At 43.2% G+C, this 24,392-nt stretch overlaps 1 protein-coding gene across 1 annotated transcript in view; it reads right to left on the reverse strand.

The window, feature by feature from the left end:
• The window catches only part of nup205 (nucleoporin 205), a 77,011-nt gene that overhangs the window by 25,738 nt on the left and 26,881 nt on the right, over window positions 1-24,392 (reverse strand). Inside the window, exons 13-28 of the mRNA XM_033037744.1 lie at window positions 23,237-23,419; window positions 22,748-22,798; window positions 21,081-21,290; window positions 20,647-20,746; window positions 17,430-17,567; window positions 16,478-16,667; window positions 13,220-13,340; window positions 12,461-12,542; window positions 9,273-9,437; window positions 8,421-8,545; window positions 6,573-6,687; window positions 6,170-6,319; window positions 5,034-5,108; window positions 3,621-3,778; window positions 2,000-2,080; window positions 743-934 (exon numbers count right to left, since the gene is read on the reverse strand). Coding sequence (XP_032893635.1) covers window positions 743-934; window positions 2,000-2,080; window positions 3,621-3,778; window positions 5,034-5,108; window positions 6,170-6,319; window positions 6,573-6,687; window positions 8,421-8,545; window positions 9,273-9,437; window positions 12,461-12,542; window positions 13,220-13,340; window positions 16,478-16,667; window positions 17,430-17,567; window positions 20,647-20,746; window positions 21,081-21,290; window positions 22,748-22,798; window positions 23,237-23,419 — 2,136 coding nt within the window. The remainder of the gene's footprint in view (window positions 1-742; window positions 935-1,999; window positions 2,081-3,620; window positions 3,779-5,033; window positions 5,109-6,169; window positions 6,320-6,572; window positions 6,688-8,420; window positions 8,546-9,272; window positions 9,438-12,460; window positions 12,543-13,219; window positions 13,341-16,477; window positions 16,668-17,429; window positions 17,568-20,646; window positions 20,747-21,080; window positions 21,291-22,747; window positions 22,799-23,236; window positions 23,420-24,392) is intronic.

Here is a 24,392-nt window from a genome sequence, read left to right on the forward strand (position 1 = left end):
CCAGAATATCGTGTTGTGCTAATTCCCTCGTTGACAAATTCTGAAATTTCATCAGTCTTGACCTTTTATCTTTGATCAAACTCTATCTTTGATGTAACAGCATCTTTAAGTTATCTTGTTAACCACTATTAGCTTACTTCCCTAATTGGGTTTGACACCTTCAAGGGATATATGTTTATTGTAAACTAAACACAAATTTATTTGTTTTAATTTGATACCCTGTATCAGAATGAACTAAATCAGTTTCACTTTAAAGATTAAATTCCAACATATTCTGATTATTCCTCCTTAAAGACCACAACAACAAGCTTATTACTTTACCAATTAGCAATGCACATTAGATGAGAAATAGCCTGTTCCCAACAAATTTCTTCAACATACACCCAGAAACCCATCTTGCATACTTTTCATGAATGCATTTATTGTTTGCCCCACCTGAAGATTAAAGTTCTCTTTGATTATTCTTCTACCCTGTTACTCTTCATACCTGTGCCTCTTATTTTTCAACTTACACAATACCACCACTTGGGCCCCAAAAGACCAATTCCACCATTATTTTATATCCCTTATTATTTCTTACCTCCACCCAAGATCATTCGACTTCTTGCTTTTCCAAGCAAAGCTTCTTTCTATCTACTGCTTTTATCTCATCCACCTTTTTCAATATACCAATGCATTTTAGTTTTGAAATTGTGTACTTAAGATAATAAGTGGCAGAGTAATTAGGCATTTTTCAGCGAACCTTGTCGTGGAGCTCGTGCAGCAGATCCCGGATGACCAGCTGTCTGTCCTCCCCCTGAATTAGATCTGGGGGACAGGCTGCAAGTATGATCTCAACAAGATGTCGCCAAGACTCCAGCATGTGCCTCTTGGCGTGGAGGCACTCCCGCAGTTTATTCCTCTCCACCACATGCTGCAAAATTGTGTTGATTTCCTGAACAACACAGACACAATATTAGAATTAAAATTAACCCATCTTAACAGTTGGCAACATTCAAAATGTTTTTTCTCCTCAAGTGTTCATAGGCCAAACCCAAAAACACAGAATAGCAAAGGTCGATAAAACTAGAAATACTTTAAATTACAGGTCTCCCAATGCACAAAAAGTAGCGAGTAGTAGAACAATTTAGATGAAAAAAAAAGACTGTTGCAAGCTCAAATCGGTTTCAATCAAGACAAATACCACTGGCTAACTACAACATAAATAATCTTTGAAAACTAAGAACATTTCTTTTGTTAAAGCCACATTTAAAGTTGAGCTAACAACTTTAATTTGTTCCATAAACTAACGATATTTTGTGGAAAGATTCATTGTTTTAGTCATTTCCCGGAACTAAGCAATTCCAAACAACATCAGGAGCAACTGATCAATGCGGGACTCAATCCCTCTTCTTGATGATCGCTCAAATATTTATACACCCAACATGCCAGGGCAGAGAATTTCAGATATTCATCCCACCTCAGTGAGAAGATATTTCTAAGCACCTCAATTTTAAAAGACCGGCTCCTTATCTTGTAGTTATGTCCCCTTGTTCAGGACTCTCCTAATGATGTAAACATCCAAAAGTCTACCCTGTCAAGCCCCCTTATGAACTTAAATGTTTGAAAAATTGCTGGAGTTTAAAAAAAAAACAAGCTAGTTTTGTTCCAATTGCATCCCTCTCATCCCAGGAATTAGCCTTTGGACTGCCTCCAAATGTTACTGGATCCTTTCTTTGCGAAGAGGATAGAAACTGAACACAGCATTCAAAGTGAGGCAATTGCATCAAAGCCTGTGTGTTTTTTTATTTTATTTCAGCCATTGCAATGAAGGCCAAAATAGCATTTACCTTATTAACTACTGAATGTCGCATTGTGATCATTAGTTAGGCAGAACCAATCTGGAAGTATCCTGATCCCACAAGATATAGCTGTTCACTGCATATAACAACATACCACTGAGGGAGACCAGAGTGTTGCTGATGATGTCAACAATAAAACCCATTGCACAGAAGCTCACCTCCAACAATATAGGTCTTTGTCCTATGGCTGCTATTCCTTGCAGGGCATTTATTTCAGCAATCAGCACTCTGTGTAGGAGCTAGGTGACAAAGCAATGAAAACATTAATGTTGCAAGATTACACTGAAAATCCCATGTCAAAATATCTAGAGGGCATTCTGAAAACAGAGGGAGATATTTTGTAATCTCTTATGGTGCTATTACAATACAAGGAAGAATGGTTGCGAAGGCATCCAGGCATCTTTGTCACTGCTTATGAGCATATGATCTTTCACCCTCTGGATCCAGTGTGGATCTCAACATAACATTGAGCTCAAAGCCCAGCATTCCATGAGCAAGACTTCAAAGGTTTCAATGGTCTTTTATTGTCACATGTACCAATTAAACGACAGTGATATGCAAATTACCATACAGCAATACAAAAAAAAGCAACAACACACAACTATATAAAAATTAACATAAACATCCAACACAGCAGATTCCCCACATTCCTTACTGTGATGGAAGGCAAAAAAGTCAAATCGTCTTACTATTTATTCTCGCGCGGTCGGGGCAGTTGAACCATCCATCAGGGCGATCAAAAACTCCCGCAGCCGGCGGTCGAAACTCCTGCGTCGGGGCGAACGAAACTCCTGCATCGGGGTGATCGAAACTCCTGCGTCAGGACGGTCGAAACACCCGCGGCTTGGAGTTCCCGAAGTTGGCCTCAGACCAGAGACTGCGGCTCCGTGATGTTAAAGCCCGCAAGCATCCAATGTTGGAACTCCGTGGTTGATCCCTGGCAAAGGGATCGCGGGCTCTGCGATGTTAAAGTCCCATAGGCTCACCATGGTGGAGCTCTCGAAATCGGTCTCCAGTAAAGGCCGCCAATTCCTTGATGTTAGGCCACAGTGCCGACGGAGATACGAAACGGAAAAAAAAAAATCGCATCTCCGTCGAGGTAAGAGATTCTAAAAAATCCCCCCCCCCCCCCACACATAAAACAAGCTAAAGAACACTAAAAACAAACATTTAACACATACTATTAAAACACAATGCAGGAAAGGACAGACAGACTGTTGGCGATGAAGCCTTTGCTGGCTCCAACCGGGTCTCTGCCTCTCTCTGTGACAAATGGCAATTTTACCAGGATACGTCTTCAGTAGGCTATAGCTGATGGTGGTCGACAGGTAGTCGACAAGGTGAGGGGGTGAGACAGGGTAAGCGCAAGAGAGGCTCTCTGTACAAACTAGAGAATGGTGGATGATGGAATAGCAGTTAGCCTGCTGTTTTACAGTACCAGTGACTTGGATTCAAGCCTGACATTAGGTGCTCATGCTTGTAGAGTCTGCACATTATCCTTGTGATCATGTGAAATTGCCCCAGGTAGTCTGGTTAACTCTCAAACATCAAATATGTATTAATTGACTACCACGTAAGTGTAGGTAATTGGCGAAAAGCAGTGCAAAAGTGTAGATGAGCATACGAGTGAGAATTGCAAAAATATGGGGAAATGGGATCAATGAGGCTCTGTTGAAAGCTGCCATGGACTCATGGGTGACAGAGAGCACGGCAGAGATCAAGAGGGTAAGAAGATGAGTGAGACATGTACCCACATGATGCTAATTCAGACTCAATTACCTTCACATTGCAGACAGTCTGGCCCTGCTGGTTCTTGTGCTCACACTTACAGATGACCTGCTCAATTTGAATACGATCAAAGAAGTCCAGGTGAAGCTCTTCTGTGCTCTCCTGACGAAAGTCAATTGAATCCAAAATACTGAGGATCTTTCGCCGTACTGGAACAACAACATTGAAACATCAAGTCTCACAAAAAACTCCTGAGTTACTTCCAGTAACTAAGCATGCCTTGATAGATATTGGACTGGAATAACTTTGATCCAAACCAGCGAGTATGCCGAGCCCATAGCTGCACTGAAAATGGATTAAAATTTGGGAACAGAAATTTAAATGCCTGTTTAATGCATCTGACAAACAATAACTACACTGCCTATATCATAAAATATGACATATGAATAAACAACTGTCACACAGATAAGAAGCAGGCATGCGGATCTTTGCAGATGTACAACAGTTCTTGATATACAACACTTTTGGTTTTTCAGTGCCCGCTGAAATGATTAGGTAAAATCAATTTATAAAGAATGATACCTATGATCACATCATATTAACTCATAAAATGTTATTCAATTTCCTCTTTTCTCCTAACCGCAACATAGAAATTGGTTCTTAAAGCACACAATGTCCCTCAATGTCAGCAAGACAGAGGAGATTGTGATCGACTCCAGGAAGCGAAGTGGTAAATTAACCCCAGTATATATTGACGGTGCCAAAGTAGAGATGGTTGATAGTTTCAAGTTCTTAGGATTAAGTATCATAAGCAACTTGTCCTGGACCAGTCATATCGAAGCGATCACCAAGAAAGCACACCAGCACCTCGACTTCCTGACAAGGATTAGGAAGTTCAGCATGTCCCCAACAACTCTCACCAATTTCTACAGATGAGCCATGGAAAGCATTTTATCGGGATGCATCGCAGCATGGTTTGGGAACAACTCCATCTAAGAATTGCGGACACAGCCCAGACCATCACGCAAACCAACCTCCCTTCCATTAACACTTCACGCTGCCTCGGCAAGGCCACCAGCATAATGAACGACAAGCCTCACCCCGGACAATCCATCTTCTCACTTCTCCCATCAACAACAGACACAGAAGTGTGAAAACACATATCTCCAGATTCGGGGACAGTTTCTTCCCTGCTGTTAACAGGCAATTGAACATCCTACCTCCAACTGGAGAGCGGTCCTGACCTACCATCCACCTCATTGGAGACCCCCGGACTATCTTTAATTAAGCTTTATGGGACTTTATCTTCCACTAAACATCATTCCCTTTATCCTGTATCTGTACACCGTGGACGGCTTGATTGTAATCATGTATAGTCTTTCCGCTGACTGGATAGCACACGACAAAAACTTTTCTCTGTAATTCAGCACATGTGACAATAAACTAAACTAAAGTTGAAAATACCTTTTGAGGTACTGTCAACCTGTAGAAACCCAGTGATGGTCCTCATATCCTCTTCAAGACCTCCTTCGGCATCAACTGGTGGATGAAGACATCAACATGAAGCAGCAACCAGTACTTTTGTACATCATACAATGATATTCAAGAACAGAATTAATTAGTACAAGCACACAAAACTAGGTGATAAACAAATAAGATTAGTCAGAATGTTGTCATTATTGACACCTTTCACAAACAGATGAAAGTACCAAGACTTAATTAAAGTTTGTTTAGCTTATCCATTTGAGATCCAAGGGCAACCCATACCGTACATATTTAGTTGCCTTGCAATGGAAGCTCTGGGACCTTCTAAAGCAATAGTTTATTTGGTGGCCAATCGTGGATTTTTGGCAAAGATAAAATATGTCTTCATTCAATATTGATCAAGAACATTCAGAGAAGGTGTAATCAATGAGCAAAAGTAAGTCATTGCCTTCTACTTCAGTAGATGAAAAGAGCTGCTTCATAAACACACTGAACTGTTCTGTATTTATGCTTACTATATTCTGTTGTGCTGCAGCAAGCAAGAATTTCATTGTCCTATCTGGGACACACGACAATAAACTCACTTGACTTGACTAAAACAAAAATAATGACTCCATATTAAGCTCGGAAATATAGATTTTAGGACGATCTGGTAGTTCTCATCATTGGGTTCATGAAAATAATCAAATTGGAAGTCATTTTTGAGCTACTAACTGCACTAAATTCCAAATCAATTTTGAAGGATTGGAGGAGAGGAGAATGTGCTTGTTAAAACAGGTAATGGAGCAGAAAGATTTAATAGAAGCAGTCAAAATTATGATTTGTTTGAATAGAGAGAATTAATTTCCAGTGGAAGGAGAGCATGTAAATTGAGAACACGGACTTAAAGTAGGTGAAGATAAAAGGAGAGGAATTTCAAGTTGATACAGAAATTGGAATGTACCAGTTTGAAAGACCATTGGAATAATATTAAATAGTAACTTTCCAAAAGAAATAATAAACAAGGAAATCACAAGATTATAAAGTAGGTTGAGGTAGTGGCACTAATTATCTGATGACCATGTCCTTCAATGTGGTATGATTTTTAGGATGCCTGTGCGCGCACAATAACTTACTGGTATACGAACGCATCGGCACATCGTCGAGCAGCAGATGGAGAAGGCGCTGTGTGTGAGAACGCTGCCGATTCAAAGATGTCACACGCAGTTCAATCCCAGCAGTCTTCATCAGCCATGACATCTGGTTCAAGGCTGAGATCTCATGGCCTGCAGAGAGGAATTTATCCAACTTTTTTAATAAAATGGTTATTTATTTTGACGCACGCACACTTTATTTAACACAAAGAACGTGGTACAAGGAAATCAATCAGCAATGCTGATAGTAAAGTCTAGCCTTGGAACAGGACAGAGAATAAGTAAAGGGGATTAAAAAGAGGGAGACAGTGCGAGGAAACAGGAACATCTACTGAAAAGAGAGAATGCAAGGCAGAACATAGGTCCTGCCCAGATATTCATTTACCTTTAACTGCAAAGGGTAGATGTTGGAGCTGAGAAAAGAGAAAATCCTGGCTTGTTCTCAAGTATCGCATGGTTGGACCAGAGGTATCAGAGTAAGCACACAGCTGGTAAATCACCTAGAAAAGCAGAGGTCACAAGATGAAAGAACTACATATTGTTTAGGTTAGATTAAATCGGATCCAGTAACACTAACATTGATGCACTTAATATTGTTTTAAATAAGGTTTCGCTCCAGGCACTTTCTCCATTCTTCTTGCTGCAGCACTACCCACAGCAAATGGGTCTCTCTATGATGGCCTTTTATCAATGCCCACCCCAATAAAAGTGACCACAAATGTTCGGATCTGGAACAATCAGTGGGTCAAGTCGCATCCAAGTCCTCTTGCAGGCCCTTGACCCGAAATGGTGACCATCCTTTTGTCTCCATAGATGCTATATGACCCACTTTGTTCTTCCAGCAGTTTATCTTCAGATGGGATTGTGGGTTTGTTTTATGTGGAGAGATTTAGCAGACACTCTCCAAAGTTGGGATGAAGGAAAGGTGCTTAATGAAGCATACAAAAGGCTTGACATGGTAGATCTTTTTTTTTTCTGCAGATGGTTTGTTCAGCACCGGGTGTCAATGTCTCAAAATAATAGCTCAGCCATTCAGATTTGCAATGAGAAATTTCTTCAGCAGAGGGTATTAAATTTCTGGAAACAACACAAAAGAGGGCTGTGGAGGCTTAGTCACTGAGTAAAGGTCTGCCGATGAAAGCAAGTAAGCCAAATTCCATTTTCACCTGGGTCACCATTTTCAAGGAGCTATGAACTTACATCCCAATTTCCCTCTATAAATTAATGACCCTCAAATTCCCTGCTGTTTACTGTAAATGTCTGACCAGTGATAGACAACCCAAAACGCATTACCTCACACTTGTATAGATTAAATTCCACCTGTCACCATTTAGCCCAACTTTCCAGCTAATCTATGCCCCTCTATATTCTTTGGCACCCACCTACTCTTTCTGCGACTCTACCTATTTTTGAGTCATCAGCAAACTACCATCCCAGACCAAAAATATCCTCATGGTGCCTAACCTGCCGAATGCTTCCAGCATTTGCTGTTCTTTAGATGTTAGATCACGTGAAATTGGGCATCATTTACTGGGCCAGATCCAATCTATATCCAATGTCCATGCCCAGGCAAAGACTTTTCAGAAAACCCACAAAGGATTTAGCACAGAATTCCTTCTTTCACCTGCATACCAAAGACAATTCCGCCATCAACATTGGAGGCAGTTTATACCCTTATTAAGTTACTTTTGGAACATCAAAGCAAAGTTCAACCATTCAACCCTCTGGAGCTTGTCCAACTTTTCAATTAGATCAAAGCAGATTTGTACCTCATCTTTATTTATCTGCAGTAACACCTTATCCCTTAATTCATTTATTATCAAAAATCTCTCAATATTGAGGTAAGATTTGGGTCTGGAATAAAAATCGCTGAATAAAAAGCTGGTCCCAATATTTTAACCATTAAACTACCATTTTGTGGTAAATTCACACTGGTCCATTGATGTCCTTTCAGAGGTGTTCTTACTTCTCAAATACTTTCCAAATGGCCTACAAAGCATTCACTTCAGAAGAACCTAGGGATAGGTAATAAATGCTGGGCAGGTCCCACGAACAAACAAATATAACATAATAAGAACCACACAATTGTTTTATGTTGATGCTGAAGTACATGTCAGTTGGAAGCAGTTGTAAATGAGCATCAAAAATCAGGGGTTCAGCATATTCATCTACCTCTCCGGAACAGACACAAGTAACCCTTCAAACAGGAGAGGACAGGATAAGCTGTTCCTACCTGGTAGCAAAGCTCGGCCAAATGGGGGGACTCTTTGACAACACTGGGTCCATTTCTTCCTTTCGTGCCCTTCTCAAGAATATTTAAAATGGAGTGAAGACAGGTTCGTGGACATCCAAGGACTCCTTATAAATATTAAAAATTAATCAAGTTAGACAAAATCTCAATAGATTATGACAGTCTACAATTTTTTTAATTTCAATCATATTATGCAGGGGCCGTGCGGTGCTGCAAATTATTGAATGAGGGTGACACAAGAGATGGAATGGATGAACAGACAATGGTTGTGAGAGGTACTGTAGCTACTATGCAACATTATCAGTTTATTATCAAATACAACCCATTTTATCCTAAACTTACCTTGGGAAATGGCCTCTCTAAACAAACAACATTTCCAATGTCAGCATACAGAACATAGAGCAAAACAGCACAAGAAAAGATCCTTCCCACAATGTCTGTACCGAACATGATGTCCAAGACCTTTTCTTATCTAGTTGTACATAATCCGTAATCCCTCCATTCCCTGCATATCTATCCAAAAGTCACTTAAATGCCACTATCGTATCTGCCTCAACTACCGTCCCTGGCAGTAAGTTCCAAGTACTCACTGACCTCATAATAAAAAAAGATGTCCTGCAAATCTCTTTTAAACTTTGCCCCCTCACCTTAAAACTATGCCCTCTAGCACTTGATTTTTTTCCACCCTGGGAAAAAGTTTCTGACGTTGACACTATGCCTATGGGAGTAAATTTTATCCCAAAGAATCCTCTTCAGCCATCATCTTTGAAATAGAGTAACAGCTCCGCATGTAAATCTGTTAACGCACAAGGAATAAAGCTAAGTTTAAGTTACCTGGATCTTGCAGGTTGGTAGCATTCACTGGTTTGCGGACTTCATAACCCAGCAGGTAGAATGCCAAGTTGGGTGCTTTCAGTTCCAAGGAATTTATCAGCAAGTTCAGGATATGTATCTTTATATTATGTCTGACCAAGCTGGATTTCTTCTCTGGAACAATAGCTGTAATGAGAAACTTGTGAATACAATGCAATAGTTTCTTGCCAGCAAGAATGAAGGTACATAAGAGTTGTTAAAAAATATCTGGAAGGTCAGTGAGAGGAGTAGGCAGAGGGGTGCGAAATAAAAACAGAAAAGGCTGGAAACATTCAACAGGTCAGTTGGCATCTTTGGAAGGGGAAAAATAATTTACATTTTATGTTGGTGAAGTTATTTTTAAATAGTGTCCTAGGTTCTTCCACAAATGGAAACATTCTCACCATCCATCTTGTCAAGATCTAGGGTCTGAAACATGACAATCAACATCCCTCTCACTCTTTTTAAATTCAACAGATAAAAGCCTAGATTGTCTCTGCTTGTTCATGCCCCACCGAACTCATCTCCACATACCTTGACTCCATACTATCCCCCTTGGTCAAATCCCTTCCCACCTACGTTCTAGACACCTCAGACACTCTCTGCCGCCTCCGCGCATTCCACTCTCTAGGCCCTCACCCCCTCATCTTCACCATGGATGTCCAGTCACTCTACACCTTCATCCCCCACCAGGATGGCCTCAAAGCCCTCCGGTTCTTCCTCGACCAGAGGAGCAACCTATACCCAGCCACGGACACCCTCCTCCGCCTAGCGGAGTTGGTCCTCACCCTCAACAACTTTACGTTTGACTCCTCCCATTTCCTCCAAACACAAGGCGTAGCTATGGGCACACGCATGGGCTCCAGCTACGCCTGCCTCTTTGTCGGGTACGTTGAACAATCCTTGTTCAATACGTACCAGGGCCCCATCCCCGACCTCTACCTCCGTTACATTGACGACTGCTTTGGGGCCACCTCCTGCACCAACACACAACTGACTGACTTCATCCACTTCACCACCAACTTCCATCCGGCACTCCAATACACCTGGACCATTTCCGACACTTCCCTACCATTCCTTGACCTCACCATCTCCATCGCAGGGGACAGACCTCTGACCGACATACACTACAAACCAACTGACTCACATGGCTATCTGGACTACACGTCTTCCCACCCTGTCCCCTGTAAAGACTCCATCCCCTACTCCCAATTCCTCCACCTACGCCGCATCTGCTCCCAGAATGAGACGTTCCACACCAGGGCATCGGAAATGTCCTCGTTCTTCAGGGAATGGGGATTCCCCTCCACCACCATAGATGAGGCTCGCATCAGGGTCTCATCCATACCCCGCAACACTGCTCTCTCTCCCCATCCCCGCACTCGCAACAAGGGCAGAGTCCCCCTAGTCCTCACCTTTCACCCCACCAGCCGGCAAATACAACAAATAATCCTCCGCCATTTCCGCCACCTCCAACGTGACCCCACCACTCGCCACATCTTCCCATCTCCCCCTATGTCTGCCTTCCGCAAAGACCGCTCCCTCCGCAACTCCCTTGTCAATTCTTCCCTTCCCTCCCGTACCACCCCCTCCCCGGGCACTTTCCGTTGCAACCGCAAGAAATGCAACACCTGTCCCTTCACCTCCCCCCTCGACTCCATTCAAGGACCCAAGCAGTCGTTCCAGGTGCGACAAAGGTTCACCTGTGTCTCCTCCAACCTCATCTACTGCATCCGCTGCTCTAGATGTCAGCTGATTTACATCGGGGAGACTAAGCGGAGGTTGAGCGATCGTTTCGCCGAACACCTCCGCTCAGTCTGCAATAACCTACCTGAACTCCCGGTGGCTCAGCACTTCAACTCCCCTTCCCATTCCCAATCCGACCTCTCTGTCCTGGGTCTCCTCCATTGCCAGAGTGAGCAACACCGGAAATTGGAGGAACAGCACCTCATATTCCGCCTGGGTTGCTTGCGTCCGGATGGCATGAACGTTGAATTCTCCCAGTTTTGCTAGCCCTTGCTGTCTCCTCCCCTTCCTTAACCCTTGAGCTGTCTCCTCCCATCCCCCCGCCCTCGGGCTCCTCCTCCTCCCTTTTTCCTTCCTTCTCCCCCCCACCCCCCATCAGTCTGAAGAAGGGTTTCGGCCCGAAACGTCGCCTATTTCCATCGCTCCATAGATGCTGCTGCACCCGCTGAGTTTCTCCAACATTTTTGTGTACCTTTAAAGCCTAGATTATGCTATCTTTCTGTAAAGATCCACCCAACAAATTAGCATCCTTCCTTAACTAAGACTAACACTGTACAAAACACTGCAGACATTATGCCTTAACTAGCTGAAGCACAAGCACCCTACTTTTCATTTCAATTCTCCCATTAATGAATAACATTCATTTTCTCCACCTGCATAGGAGCCTTTTGCAAATTATGCAGAAAGGACATGCATATAACTCTGCAGTCTCTTACCATTTAGAAAATGTTTTTTTTTAATTCTTCCTCTCAGTTCCACCTGCTCTTTATCCACCCCTCACTTAGTTCCACCAATCAGCTCCTGTCCATTCCTTCCTTTCAACTCTTTCACTGGCTTTCTTCCCTCTATACTCACAACCCCAAACGCTCAGAGAATTAGTGGGCAACCTTAGGGACAATGCCTTCCAAAGGAAACATTCCACCTCCGGGAAACATATATATATAATTAATTCTGCAAACCTCATAACAATCCTTCTTATTCTTCTAAATTCCAACAGAAAAAGCACATTCTACACGATCTTCTCCGACTGAATCAACCCATGGCACAATAATGAATCCTGTGAACCAGACCTTTAAATTACTTCCTTAATTAAGGAGACCCAATGCATATAGCACTCAGTTAGGGTCTCGTAAAAGCCTTGTATAGATGTAGCATAACATTATACTTCTGGACTCTTACATTAAGACCAATATTGTAGTTCTTCTCTTAGCTTCCATTTCTTGTCAAATCTGGAGCCCCAGCAGGAGATTGTCAAGGTTGAGGAAATAAAAGTTTCCAGAGGCACAAAGCCAAAACGAGTTTATTAATTCCAATGTTAATTCATTTGCAGGAGAGTTTTACAGTATAACGTGTATTTTAAATTCATGCATCAATTTTGTCCTCATTTTTAATCAAAAAAATGTTTTCCCCACTTGAGTACCTACCATTTTCAGGTTGAATCATTTCCTCAGCACCTTCACTATCCAAACATTCCACAAAACCACCCATCAACGTTTCACTGGCAGTCTACATAACAACAAGAACAAATTAGTGTCAGAGGGATAAACACTTGGGAATCGTCCATTTGGGACATATGTCCATAGGGTAAAAAATAACTAATATTAACTTCATTCCTATGCTCTGGTTGATCTTGCAATTACTGCAGAATAAAGGAGTTTGCACCAATTGTTATATCAAATGGACAGTAAAGGTGGATGTCTGGAGGCTGGAACTAAGGAGCATCCTCTCAGGACAGAAGGGTGGCCATTTTGTACCGTGAATCTTTGGAATCCGTGGATATGCAATCATCAAGGCTATTAAAAGCTGTTCAAGTGCATTTTTGAGACAATGGGAATCAAGAACTGAAATGAGTTGGAGTGGATGGCACAGCTTCAACCATGATCGTATCAAATCAGATCAAGCTCATGTGGTCAACCCCTACATCGGTAGGTTCCTGTAAAGTTAGGTGCGTATCAACCATCCTACAGAATCAGCAAACACTCCTGGATGGTGCATGGATTAGGTATGAGGTGCATAGTAAGAGTACCTCTGTTAGAGATACCCTCAGGCTGTTCTACAATAGTACTTATTCAATAATAGTTGATTGATGAAAAAAACTTTTAGATCAAGAGCAATTTAATATCCTAGCTATAAGTATCTTAGGTTATGAAGCAGATCATAAGTCATACACATGTGCATCTTACCTGGTCCTGAGTAAAGTCTCCCACAAGTTTCACCTGAATATTTGGATAGCGCGAGATATAGCAGAGAATTTTAGCACTTTCAAAGGCCAGATCAGGGTTGGTATTTCCATGGCACAGGTAGCTGAGGAACAGGAGAAGCAGTTGAGAAGACATTCAATCTTTTGCTCAACAGTTACTTGATTAAAACCACTTTAACGTTGAGACATAAATCACAGATGTCCAGTTGTGGTACCAAGATGGTATTAACTAAGTCAGCTTCAGTGTTTTGTGTGCTCGACCTGTTAAATTCAAAACATTCTCAGGTATGAGCACACCTATGTTCTCTTAATTAATTCTGATTAGCACACAATACTGAGGTTGGGAACAGAGATTAATTTCAAGCATTTTTGAAATATAGCTGCTGAAGACTGAATTCGGGAATTTGCTGAGGGGAATGTTCAGCAATACAATAAGGAAAGGAGATTTGAAAAAAAACATATCCTGTGGACTAAGAGTAAAAGAATGAGAAGGGAGTGTCATGAACAAAACTAAATTACATTCAAATATTAAACTAATAAATAATTAATATAAAAGACCGGGGTTAATCTCTTTGAAATACAAATATATAATTGAAAAGATGGAGTAAATGAAAAGAAACTTGAAACAAAGGCATGAGAGTTGGAAATTATAAAGGTAAGTAGCTAATGAACAGAGAATGCTGGAAATAGTCAGCAGGTCTGGCAGCACCTGCAGAGAGACATTTCTGCCAATTAACAACGGCTGCCATCAGAATTTTGGATTCTTTTCTCGGGAGCATCAGAGGCTGAGGGATGACCCAATAGAACTTCAGAAAATTACGAGAGGCACACAGAATGGATAGCCAGAGTCATTTTCACAGGGTAAACTGTCAAATATTACACAGGTTTATGATGAGAGGGGGAAAGTTTAAATGAGACATGCGAAGCACATTTTTTATTTTAAAAAACAGTGCTATGTGCCTGGAACACATTGCCAGGCAAAGTGAGGGAAGCAGATACAATAACACCATTTAAGACGCATTCAGACAGGCACATGAACAGGCATGCGATGGAGGGATATAGACCGCGTACAAGCAAATTGGAGTAGATTAAATTGACATCATAGGTCAGAAGGACTATTCCTGTGCTATAAAGTACTATGTTCTATGTATACTTGAAAATTAAATACACCTTAAGAGGCAAAGAAAGAGAGGTGGGATGCAAGGATGATCAGGGTGGAAGAAAGAGTGATTGCACAATGAAATGTGTAATAGCAGTCACCCAATCAACATTTGTTTCCCCCCAGAAGTATAGGGCACCATATGAGCAGTGAATGTACTTAATCAGAAGAATTTTCATTCCAGACTTCCTGTATTCTATCCAAATTCTCTCAGTAATTTTGGTGCGTTAGAGTTCAGTGAACTTTAGAGTTTAGAGTTCACAGTCCCAGCAGTTCATTATCTAATTAATAATTTGGATGAAAGGAGTAACCAAAAGATACCATTGTTTGCTGTCAGTAGCAAGTTATGTGACAGTGAGAGTTGTGAGAGAGATGAAGAAAGATCTGCGAGATGAAGATTGTGTAAAAGGAAGTGGAAAAGACATGGCATATGAAATAAAATATGCACAAATTTAGCCAAAACTCATGTTGGTCATTAATGTTCAGTTGGGCCTGGGTATTCTCGGAAACAAATCGTTGAATGGTAATGTGCAGGTGCATGGAAAATAAATTATATGTTGGTCTTTATTTCAAGAGGATTTAAGTGTTAATGAAAGATGATCTCAGTGAACCATACAAAATATTTAAGGGTAGATACAGGATTAGTTCTTCCCCTGGTTGGGTGTCTCGAACCTGGGTCACAATATCAAAATAAGTGGACTTTCATGTGGGCAGTGAATGCTGGGGATTATCTAACCACGAGAACTCCAGAGGTTTAATCTCTGAATATACTGAAGAGAGATTGATGTATTTTTGAATATTAAGGGAATCAAGGGATAGGAACGTGGAGCTGAGGTAAAAGATCTGACATGATCTTAATGAATGGTATACAGGGAACGGCTGAATAGCCTTCCACTTAACTTTCAAAAAAGAACATTGCTTGTAGGAACATGGAAAAAGGGAAGAGGAAGGAGTCTTTGTAGATACCTCATGAGCTATCTACAAAATGTGTGATGGGCCTATAGTTCAGTAAGCCCGGACGGGGGGAGAACCGCAACTAGACCATCCCCGGTCCCCCCCCACCCAACACTCGAGTGTCCCAACCCCAGCTCACCTCCGCCTCTTGCGTCGGGCCAACCGACAGCCTGGACCGACAACACCAGCGGCCCCAGACCCCACAGCCAGCCCAACTCCAGCCTAACCCGCTCTAACTCCAGAGGAACCCACTCCCCAATGGGCTGCTACGGCGATAAGTGCCAGTTCGCCCAGGGCCTCAGCCGCTACCCCAAGTACAAGCCATACCTTGCACACCACCGGCTTCTGCCCCTACGGTACCCGCTGCCACTTCATCCACAATCCCGAGGAGGAGCGAGGGCCCCGGCCTCGCCTGCGCCAGAGCGCCAGCCTGGGCTCGGCCTCCTCCGGCCCGGCGTTCGACTGTGCCGTGCTGTGGGGCTGGCCTTCAGTTGGACCTGGAGTTGGAGCTGGCCCAGACTCTGGGCTTGGGGCTGGGCAAGAGAGGTGGAACAGGTTGCTGCTGCCGCCAGCACCACCATCACCAACAGTACCCGCAGCTCCAGCGGCAGGAGCCCGTCCGCAGACTCTCTCTCCGACCAGAACGACTCCAGCAGCAGCGGCTCCGAGTCGCCCATCTTCAGCAGGGTCTCGGTGTCGGACTGAGGGGAGGGGCGTGGAGGCGGAGGGCTGTCGACCAACCCAGCGGGATAGGCAGAACCAAGCTGGATGCAGCGGCTGCAAGTCCGGGGCTGCCACGCCAACCTAAGGCCACCCCGGACCCCTCCGGACAGGGACGGGATATCGGGGAGGGGACGGCACAACAGCAACTCAACAGCACCCGCAGCGACGGAGAGCCGACCCCGACTACGGACGAAACGCAAGCCTGCACACAATGCCGCACCACCGTTGCCAAGACTGTTTTATAACTAGCGACCTATGACCTGGGCAAGCGCAGTCGGAATACCAAACTCGCTTATTGTCCTTCTTTAATGTTCTATCCTTCCATTATTCCAAGATCTGATCGCCCAGTTAGGAGTTTTATATATTACTAAGAACCATGTGTAAAATTTACGGGGTATGACTTACCGGGCAATGTTAACAACATGGTCAGCTTTTTTGGTGCGTGGATTGATGCCTTGCAGCAGTTGTTCAAGGGGTGTAGCTATGATGGAAGAGTGGCTCTCTCTCAGCCAATCCATGAATTGAATCTCCTTCTGCAGGGCCAGCTCCAGAAGACCCAAAGAATATTCCACTGCCTTTTCCAGGAGCTTTTTACCTGAAACATTTTTATAACATTTATAACTTTGTACCTGAAACATTTTTATGACTGTGTTTAACAACATAGAACATGCAGGTATTCTGAAGGTGACGCGGGATGTCTGTGTGGGGAATGCGAGGGAAAAATAAAGATGGAAGGGAGAGAACGAGAGAGAGAGGTTAGGTTTATTATTGTCACATGTACCGAGATACAGTGAAAATCTTTGTTTTGCATTCCACCCAGGCAGATGGCAGCGGGAAAGTTGTTGTTCTCGAGCCTGCTTTCAAACATTTGTATCTTTTGGCCAACAGGAGAGGGGAAAGGGGAGTATGAGTTTGGGAGGGATCTTTGATCACATTGGCTGCTTTCCTGAGGCATTGGGCATTGTATACATAGGCAATTGAGAGGAGGCTGGTCTGCCTGATGTGCATTGCATCTGAATAACTGAAAGGAAAGCCATTTTGTGCACATATTTCTAGGTGTCTTGTTACAAATCAAGAAACCCAACTCTTTTCTTAATAAAATAACAGATATAAGAAAAACTGAGATTGATGAACTCAATAGTTTTGCATTATTGAAAATGTGACATAAAGGAGGAGGAAATATGAAGTCATTTTTAACAGCATGGATCAAGGGAGTTGCAAGGCCTGTAGAAAAGCATATTCCTGGCTCGCAAGTTAAATTCTAATAGCACAGCTCTGAAATATATCCATACAAAGCAGTATTAAAACACACCAGCACCCCAACTCATGTCTACACTGTGTATTGTTCTTTGCTTACCAGGGAATGGTGCACATGTGTCTAGCAGCTTAACTCCTTCCTCCAAAAGGCTCAGGCAAAGACTCAGCATTGGAGAATCATTCAACAAGTGAAACATCAGATTGTATCCTGGAGACTTGTAGGCAGCCACCAGTTCTCCTAGGGTTCAAAGAAAAGGAGTAATTCTTTTCGATAATATATTTTTTAGAGTTTGATATTGTATGACTGCATCATGAAAATGGCGAGAATAATCTCAAGATATAATTAAAGACACAGACAAAATTTAATCTGCAAGCTGCTCAATGCTGTGGTTGCTCAGATCTGGACATTGTAGTTATTTTGTTTCATAATACTTCATTTAATAGTACATGGCTTCCTCCAGCAAGCCCTGACTGGAAGGAAATTTCACTGTGTGTCTGCAATGACTGGGCTGACAACCTTTTGTGGTTTTAATGCAGGCTGGAAAAAATTTGCCTGTTGGCTACAAAGGTTTATGTGGAAAGTTGTAAGTTGTTCCCACTTAGCTTCCAGCACAAATAAGAAAGGACCAAGAGTAGGTTAGTCAGCCTCTCAAACTCATTTTACCAATCAATAGGTTTATCACTGATCAGTAAATATGTGAATACACCAGTACCTTAATTCAAGTAATTATTATAGATTGTAAATAATCAAGGCAAAAAAACTGTGGCACCCATTTGTTATCAATTGCCAATCCAAAAATAACTGGTTAATCACAGTTCTGTTTTCTGTGAGATAACCAATCGTTTACCCATTTCATGATATGACCAACTGCATGTGCTTGAATCTTATACAGTAACCTATTATGTGGCACTTTATCAATGAAGCACATACTGGTTCTCTTTTATTCACCATGTTTGTTATATCTTCAAAGAACTCGAGCAAATGTTTTAAACACGTGATTCCTTTCATAAAAGCAGGTTGACTTTTTTTTTTTTTTTAATCCTGTTTTTACTCCTTTAATGCTGGATTCCAGACTACCTACAATTGTAAATGCTAATTTAACTGACAAGTTTCCTAATGGATATTGTGGTGTTCTCATTCAAAGAATTTGTCATCAGTAGCCCACAATGTAAAGAGTGTCACATCACTACTGTACAGAGATTATTAAATGGGGTGGAGGTTTATTTACTCAATATGCTGCGCTGATTTGTGGGCTGTTTCACTCCCTAATCCAGAAATATTGATTTTTATCAGCATAAATCTCAGATGAAGAAGGATTTACAATTCAAATTTTACTTTCAACCCCAATGAAGGATAACTTACATGATGATTGGGCAAATCCTACAATATGACCATTAATAAACCAAATTCTTTCCAGCTTACAAGTATGATTCCCTTGATGTACTCCAATCTTAGGAATGCTCAACATTCATAGAACATAGATCACTACAGCACAGGAATGTGACCTTCGGCCCACAATGTTTGTGTCGAACATGATGCCTAGATAAACTGATCTCAGCTGCCTGTACATGATCCATAACCGTCTATTCCCTGCACTTCCATGTGCCTCTCTAAAAGCCTCTTCATTATCGTATCTGTCTCCACCACACCTGGCAATGTGTTCCAAGCCCCACCACTCTCTCTGTATAAAACTTTCCCCCTACATCACCATTAAACATTCCCCCCTCTGGTGTTGGACATTTACACCCTGTGAAAAAGGTTCTGACTGTCTACCCTATCTATGCGTCTCATAATTTTATATACTTCGAGTCACCCCTTAATCTCTGCTGCTCCAGAGGAAACAATCTAAATCTGTCTAACCTCTCCCCACAGCTGAAACCCTCTAATCCAGGCAGCATTCTGACAAAACCTCCTCTGCACCCTCTCCAAAATCACCACATCTTTCTTGAAATGGGGCAACCAGAACTGCACAGAATACTCCAAATGCAGCCTAACCTACAGTCCAGTGGAGCTGCATCATGACTAGCATTTCATATTCCTTCTTTACCACCCTATCTACTTGTTATGCCAATTTGGTGACCTATACCCGGAAGTGGCGGCACTGGTGAACGGCTGCGGCTCGCCTGCAGTCCGTTTGGTTTTACTTTTTTGTGTTGTTTTTTTCGTTTTGTTTAGCTAAGCTTTTGGTTTTAGGTTGTGTTTATGTGTGGGGGTGGGGGGGGTTGAAACAGGGCTTGCTGCCTCTCCCTTCGGGGGAATGCGACTTTTTTGTCGTATCCCCCTTCTCTGCCTCCGTCTGCGCTGAGGCCTAATGGCGGAGCTGGCGACCTCGAGGATCCGGAGGCAGCCTGTCAGGACTCGCCCTGGGCTCGCTCCCGTGAGGGCGGCCCAGCTCGGGGCTGGAACGGCGCTCCCGTGAGGGGCTGTGACACTCCCGTGAGGGCGGCTTGGCGCGGGGCTGAGACGCTCCCGTGGGGGCGGCCCAGCTCGAGGGTAACGGCGCTCCCGTCGGGGCGGCCCAGCTCGAGGGTAACGGCACTCCCGTCGGGGCGGCCCAGCTCGAGGGCAACGGCGCTCCCGTGAGGGCGGCCTGGCGCGGGGCTGAGACGCTCACGTCGGGGCGGCCCAGCTCGAGGGCAACGGCGCTCCCGTTGGGGCGGCCCAGCTCGAGGGCAATGGCGCTCCCGTTGGGGCGGCCTGGCGCGGGGCTGAGACGCTCACGTGTGGGTGACCCGGCTCGGGGCTGGAACGGTGCTCCGGTGGCTGAGACGGCGTTCTGGCGGCGGCGGCCTGAGTCCGGGGTTCGGCCGCGGGCCAGTGGACGACGTCGTCAACAGCTGTGCCCGCTGGACTGGAGGGCGGCAGCTTCGACCACCCCGGGCCGCGGTGTTTGAACCGGCCCGTTCGCGGAGCTCGGTGAGCCGCGGGACTGATTTTACCATCGCCCGGTGGGGAATCGCCTCAGCGCAGAGGGAGAAGAGGAGGGAAGAGACTGCAGCCCTAAGATTTTTGCCTCCATCACAGTGAGGAGGTGCTTGGTGGACTCACTGTGGTGGATGTTAATTTGTGTTTACTGTCTGTTCTGTTGTTTATTATTGTATGTATGGCTGCAGGTAACGACATTTTGTTCGTCTGAATGACAAATAAAGGATCTAATCTAATCTAATCTATGAACTTGGACTCCAATATCCCTCTGCCCTTCAATGCTTTTAACGATCTTGTCATTAACTGTATACTCCCAAACACTCACGCTTGCCAAACTCCATCTGCCATTTCTCTGCCCATTTCTGCAGCTGATCTATATTCCAACACTTACCTTGAAGCTCCACCATTTGGTCGGTAAAATCATCTGATCGTGGCTCATAATCTCTCAGTAGTTTGTAGAAAACTTCAAGTACAACTTCAGCCACCTCCCACTATGGAAGATCATACATGTCAAAATCAGTATTATCTTACAGACCCCAAGGACTGATTCAAAATATTGAGGAATCTGGAAATCTGTGCAGAAAATGCTGTAAACTCTCTTAAGGCCATGCAGCATCTATGGAATAAAGCTCACAATTGACATCTCTGGAATAACCCTTCCCTCCCTACCTGTTTGGACATAGTGACCTGCTAAAAGTATTACCCACATTTTTAATTTTACATCAAAGAACTGATATCTAGGTGCATAAAACAGTGCTCAATTGAGGAACATGGACAAAATAAAAAAAACTTAGCTTTGCTTCCAAAGTCGAGACTACTTCTCACCTTTTCTGCAGCTCTCCTGTACGCTCTTGTTGGAAAGCGAAGAAACACAGAGTCCCTGAGGAACCGGAGATATGGATCAAAACCTGGAGGACGGAGTCCTGCTCCAAGGTTTGTGGGGAAAGAGCTTTCAACCAGGATGCTTATTAGGTAACAAAATGATCTGGTGAGAGCATACTCTTCACTGCGAGATTCAATTTCATTCAGCTCCACCTGAGCAAAACAGAATAAGTCAATTAAGAATCTAAAATCACACTCTGAATAGACAGAATTAGACAGCAGCGTAGTCATTTGCGCTGTTATTGATCGATCAGCTCTTGGAAAGAACTGTCTGATTGCTTCCATTCCTGGTTATTTATCCCATGGTTCTGTATTTTCTTTTTTAATCACATATATCCAGTTTCCTGCTGAAAGAGCTTCCAATGTCCATTGCAGGCAGTGCATACCAGATCTTAATAACTCAGAGCAGAAGAACTTCTCACCTCGACACCATTTCCATCCAGAGGTATGCACAAACATAAAATTAAAATTCAACTGGATCACAGGCGTAACAAACCAACACTGGCTGCCATTATGGATTTCATATCTGCTGGCCACATATAATTATGCCAATCACACTATTCATGCGAGTTAAATCCTGGATAAAGTACCGAGCCAGGCCAACATTGTACTGCCCAACCCAATATGAACATTTTAATTTAAATGCTAATCAGACTTGAACCCAATAGACAGTTAGGCTGAGGCTATTGTGAATTGGGGTGATGATCACACGGGCAAGAATTGCCACTGCAAGAGTGGAGACAGGATTTGGAATTGGAAGCTCAGCTCAGAGTTAACCTCTTGGTCAAATAAAATATCACGAGTGTGAAAAGTCTGGTTCGGTTAGAAATTGCAACCAGGTAGTAGGACTAAACCAGCATTTCTGTAGCAGGAGGTAAAAAAAGGAGGTGTTTCTGTAGCAAGAGTTAAAAAAAAGGCTTTGTGTCACATCTAGAATAATGGAATCATGAACAGGAAATCTGGGTGCTTGTTTCTCATTTCTCAAGTTAACATCTATAGAGGACCCTAAACTGCACACAAAAATAGTCAATTCTCAAAGGTGGGAATTAAATCGAAAAGTGAAAAGAAAAAAATGCTAATACTAATCAACCTCAAGGGCTGGCTGACTGTTGCCTCAGCTGTCCCAAGAGGCAGAGACAGTTGAAGTCAGGTATTTAAGTAATTAAGAATGAAAAAAAAGTAATTAAAATACCTTAAACTATGAGAAATTAATGAAAAAAAGTTTAAAAAAGAAACAAGCCAGTTGCATTTTTAATGAGTGTTGGCAAACCTCCTTCAAATGAATGGTCTGCAACAGTTATACCAGGCACTGAATCCAAACATTCTGATACGGCACAGTAAATTATTTCCATCATTTGCACTTCCATTTTAAGGTGAGAAAAGTCTATAAAACACTCATTCTCATCCCATCTGTGGATAATTTAATTCCCCAATCCGTCAGCTCTCCCTTCCTGTGCAGCTGGTCAGAGCACCCAAAACACTGTTTCCTCCATTACTGGCATAATACCAATCCTGAGCAACTGCGAGAAATCTTTTGAAATACTAGTCACATATTTGATAGCTTTGGTCACCTGCTCATTCAGTACAGCTTTTATCTTGCAAACACATACCTCAATTCCGGTGTCTTGCCTCTGACTTGGGATTTTAACTGTCTGCAAAATCTAAAAGATAAAAGTAACATTGTTGAAAATGTAATAATTATTATTGTAATGTCATGACAATGGATTGCGCTGAAGATAACGTCAGGATATGCACAACTGATGTCACAAATTGTTTGGCACTAATGTAGGAGAAATCAAGCCCTAATGACAGTCTCACTTTGGCTTTGCTTTTTCATTTTAGCTATGCTGATCACCACACCACTTTAGCACCAACAAGCTTTTCTGCCACAGGTCCCTTCCACAAGCTATCCATGTTCAAGAACAGAAAGAATGTTTCAAGACCAGAAAACATCATTCTTCAGTCCTGCTCTCACTGTGTTGCATTTAGTAGCAGAAGCCATTGTGACTGAATATTTTCATTTCACCTTCATTACCCTGTCTTCACTCAACACCACACCATACCATACCAAACTTGACAATGCATTTAGCTTTACGTACCTGGGTGTATTCCAACGATTGCCAAAGAGAAGCAGCAATCTCGGGTGATTTGCCAAATGCTGCCAGTGCCTTCAGAATGTCAGCCTTTAACATAGGTGGGATACTGCACTGGATTAAGCCTAGCATAACCACAACAGGTGTCCATTGTGGGTGCTCACACAGAGCCAGACGAGCATTCTCACTCTGCAAGATAAAATGAGTGAATTTAAGTACTGGAAACTTTCTGCTCCCATCTGCATGTCCTCTTTCCCATATCATGATAGTTATTGGAGTCATACAAAAGCACAACCCCACAAGTTTGAGTCATGTTGTGCCAAGAGCTTAGCTGTACATCTGAAGAGGGCAGCACAGTGGCACGGCTAGTAGAGTTGCTGCCTCACAGCTGCAGCCTTCCAGGATCGATCCTGACCTCTGATGCTACTTGTGCATAGCTTGAACATTCTCTCCGGTGACCTCAGGTGCTCTGGTTTCCTCCCAAACCCAAAAGACGTGGGGGCTGGTGGATTAACTGACCACTGTAAATTGCTCACAGTCTTATCCACGGTGGTAAATTCTGGGGGAAGCTGACGAGAATATGCACAGATAAAAATAGAATTCATGTAAATTGGAGCTTGTTAGTTGGTGTAGACTCAGTAGCCCTCAGGGCTGGTGTCCATTTTAAGATTTGCACTCCAGCTTAATCCTGCCTGGGCTCACATGAGAACAGATAAACAGAAGCTTGGACCCAAACAATCTAGTGTACCACAAAAAGCTGGAATAACTCAGCCGGTCAGACAGCATCTTTGGGGAAAAGGGAATAGGTGACGTTTCGGGTCTCAAACCAAACTGAGTTACTCTGACCCGCTGAGTTACTCCAGCTTTTTGTGGCCGATTAGAAAAAGGGGAGATGCAACGAGACCTGGGTGTCATGGTACACCAGCCATTGAAAGTAGGCATGCAGGTGCAGCAGGCAGTGAAGAAAGGGAATGGTATGTTAGCATTCATAGCAAAAGGATTTGAGTATAGGAGCAGGGAGGTTCTACTCCAGTTGTACAGGGTATTGGTGAGACCACACCTGGAGTATTGTGTACAGTTTTGGTCTCCAAATCTGAGGAAAGACATTCTTGCCATAGAGGGAGTACAGAGAAGGTTCACCAGACTGATTCCTGGGATGTCG

Source organism: Amblyraja radiata, chromosome 19 (genome assembly GCF_010909765.2).
Source record: "Amblyraja radiata isolate CabotCenter1 chromosome 19, sAmbRad1.1.pri, whole genome shotgun sequence".
Classification (NCBI taxonomy): Eukaryota; Metazoa; Chordata; class Chondrichthyes; order Rajiformes; family Rajidae; genus Amblyraja; species Amblyraja radiata.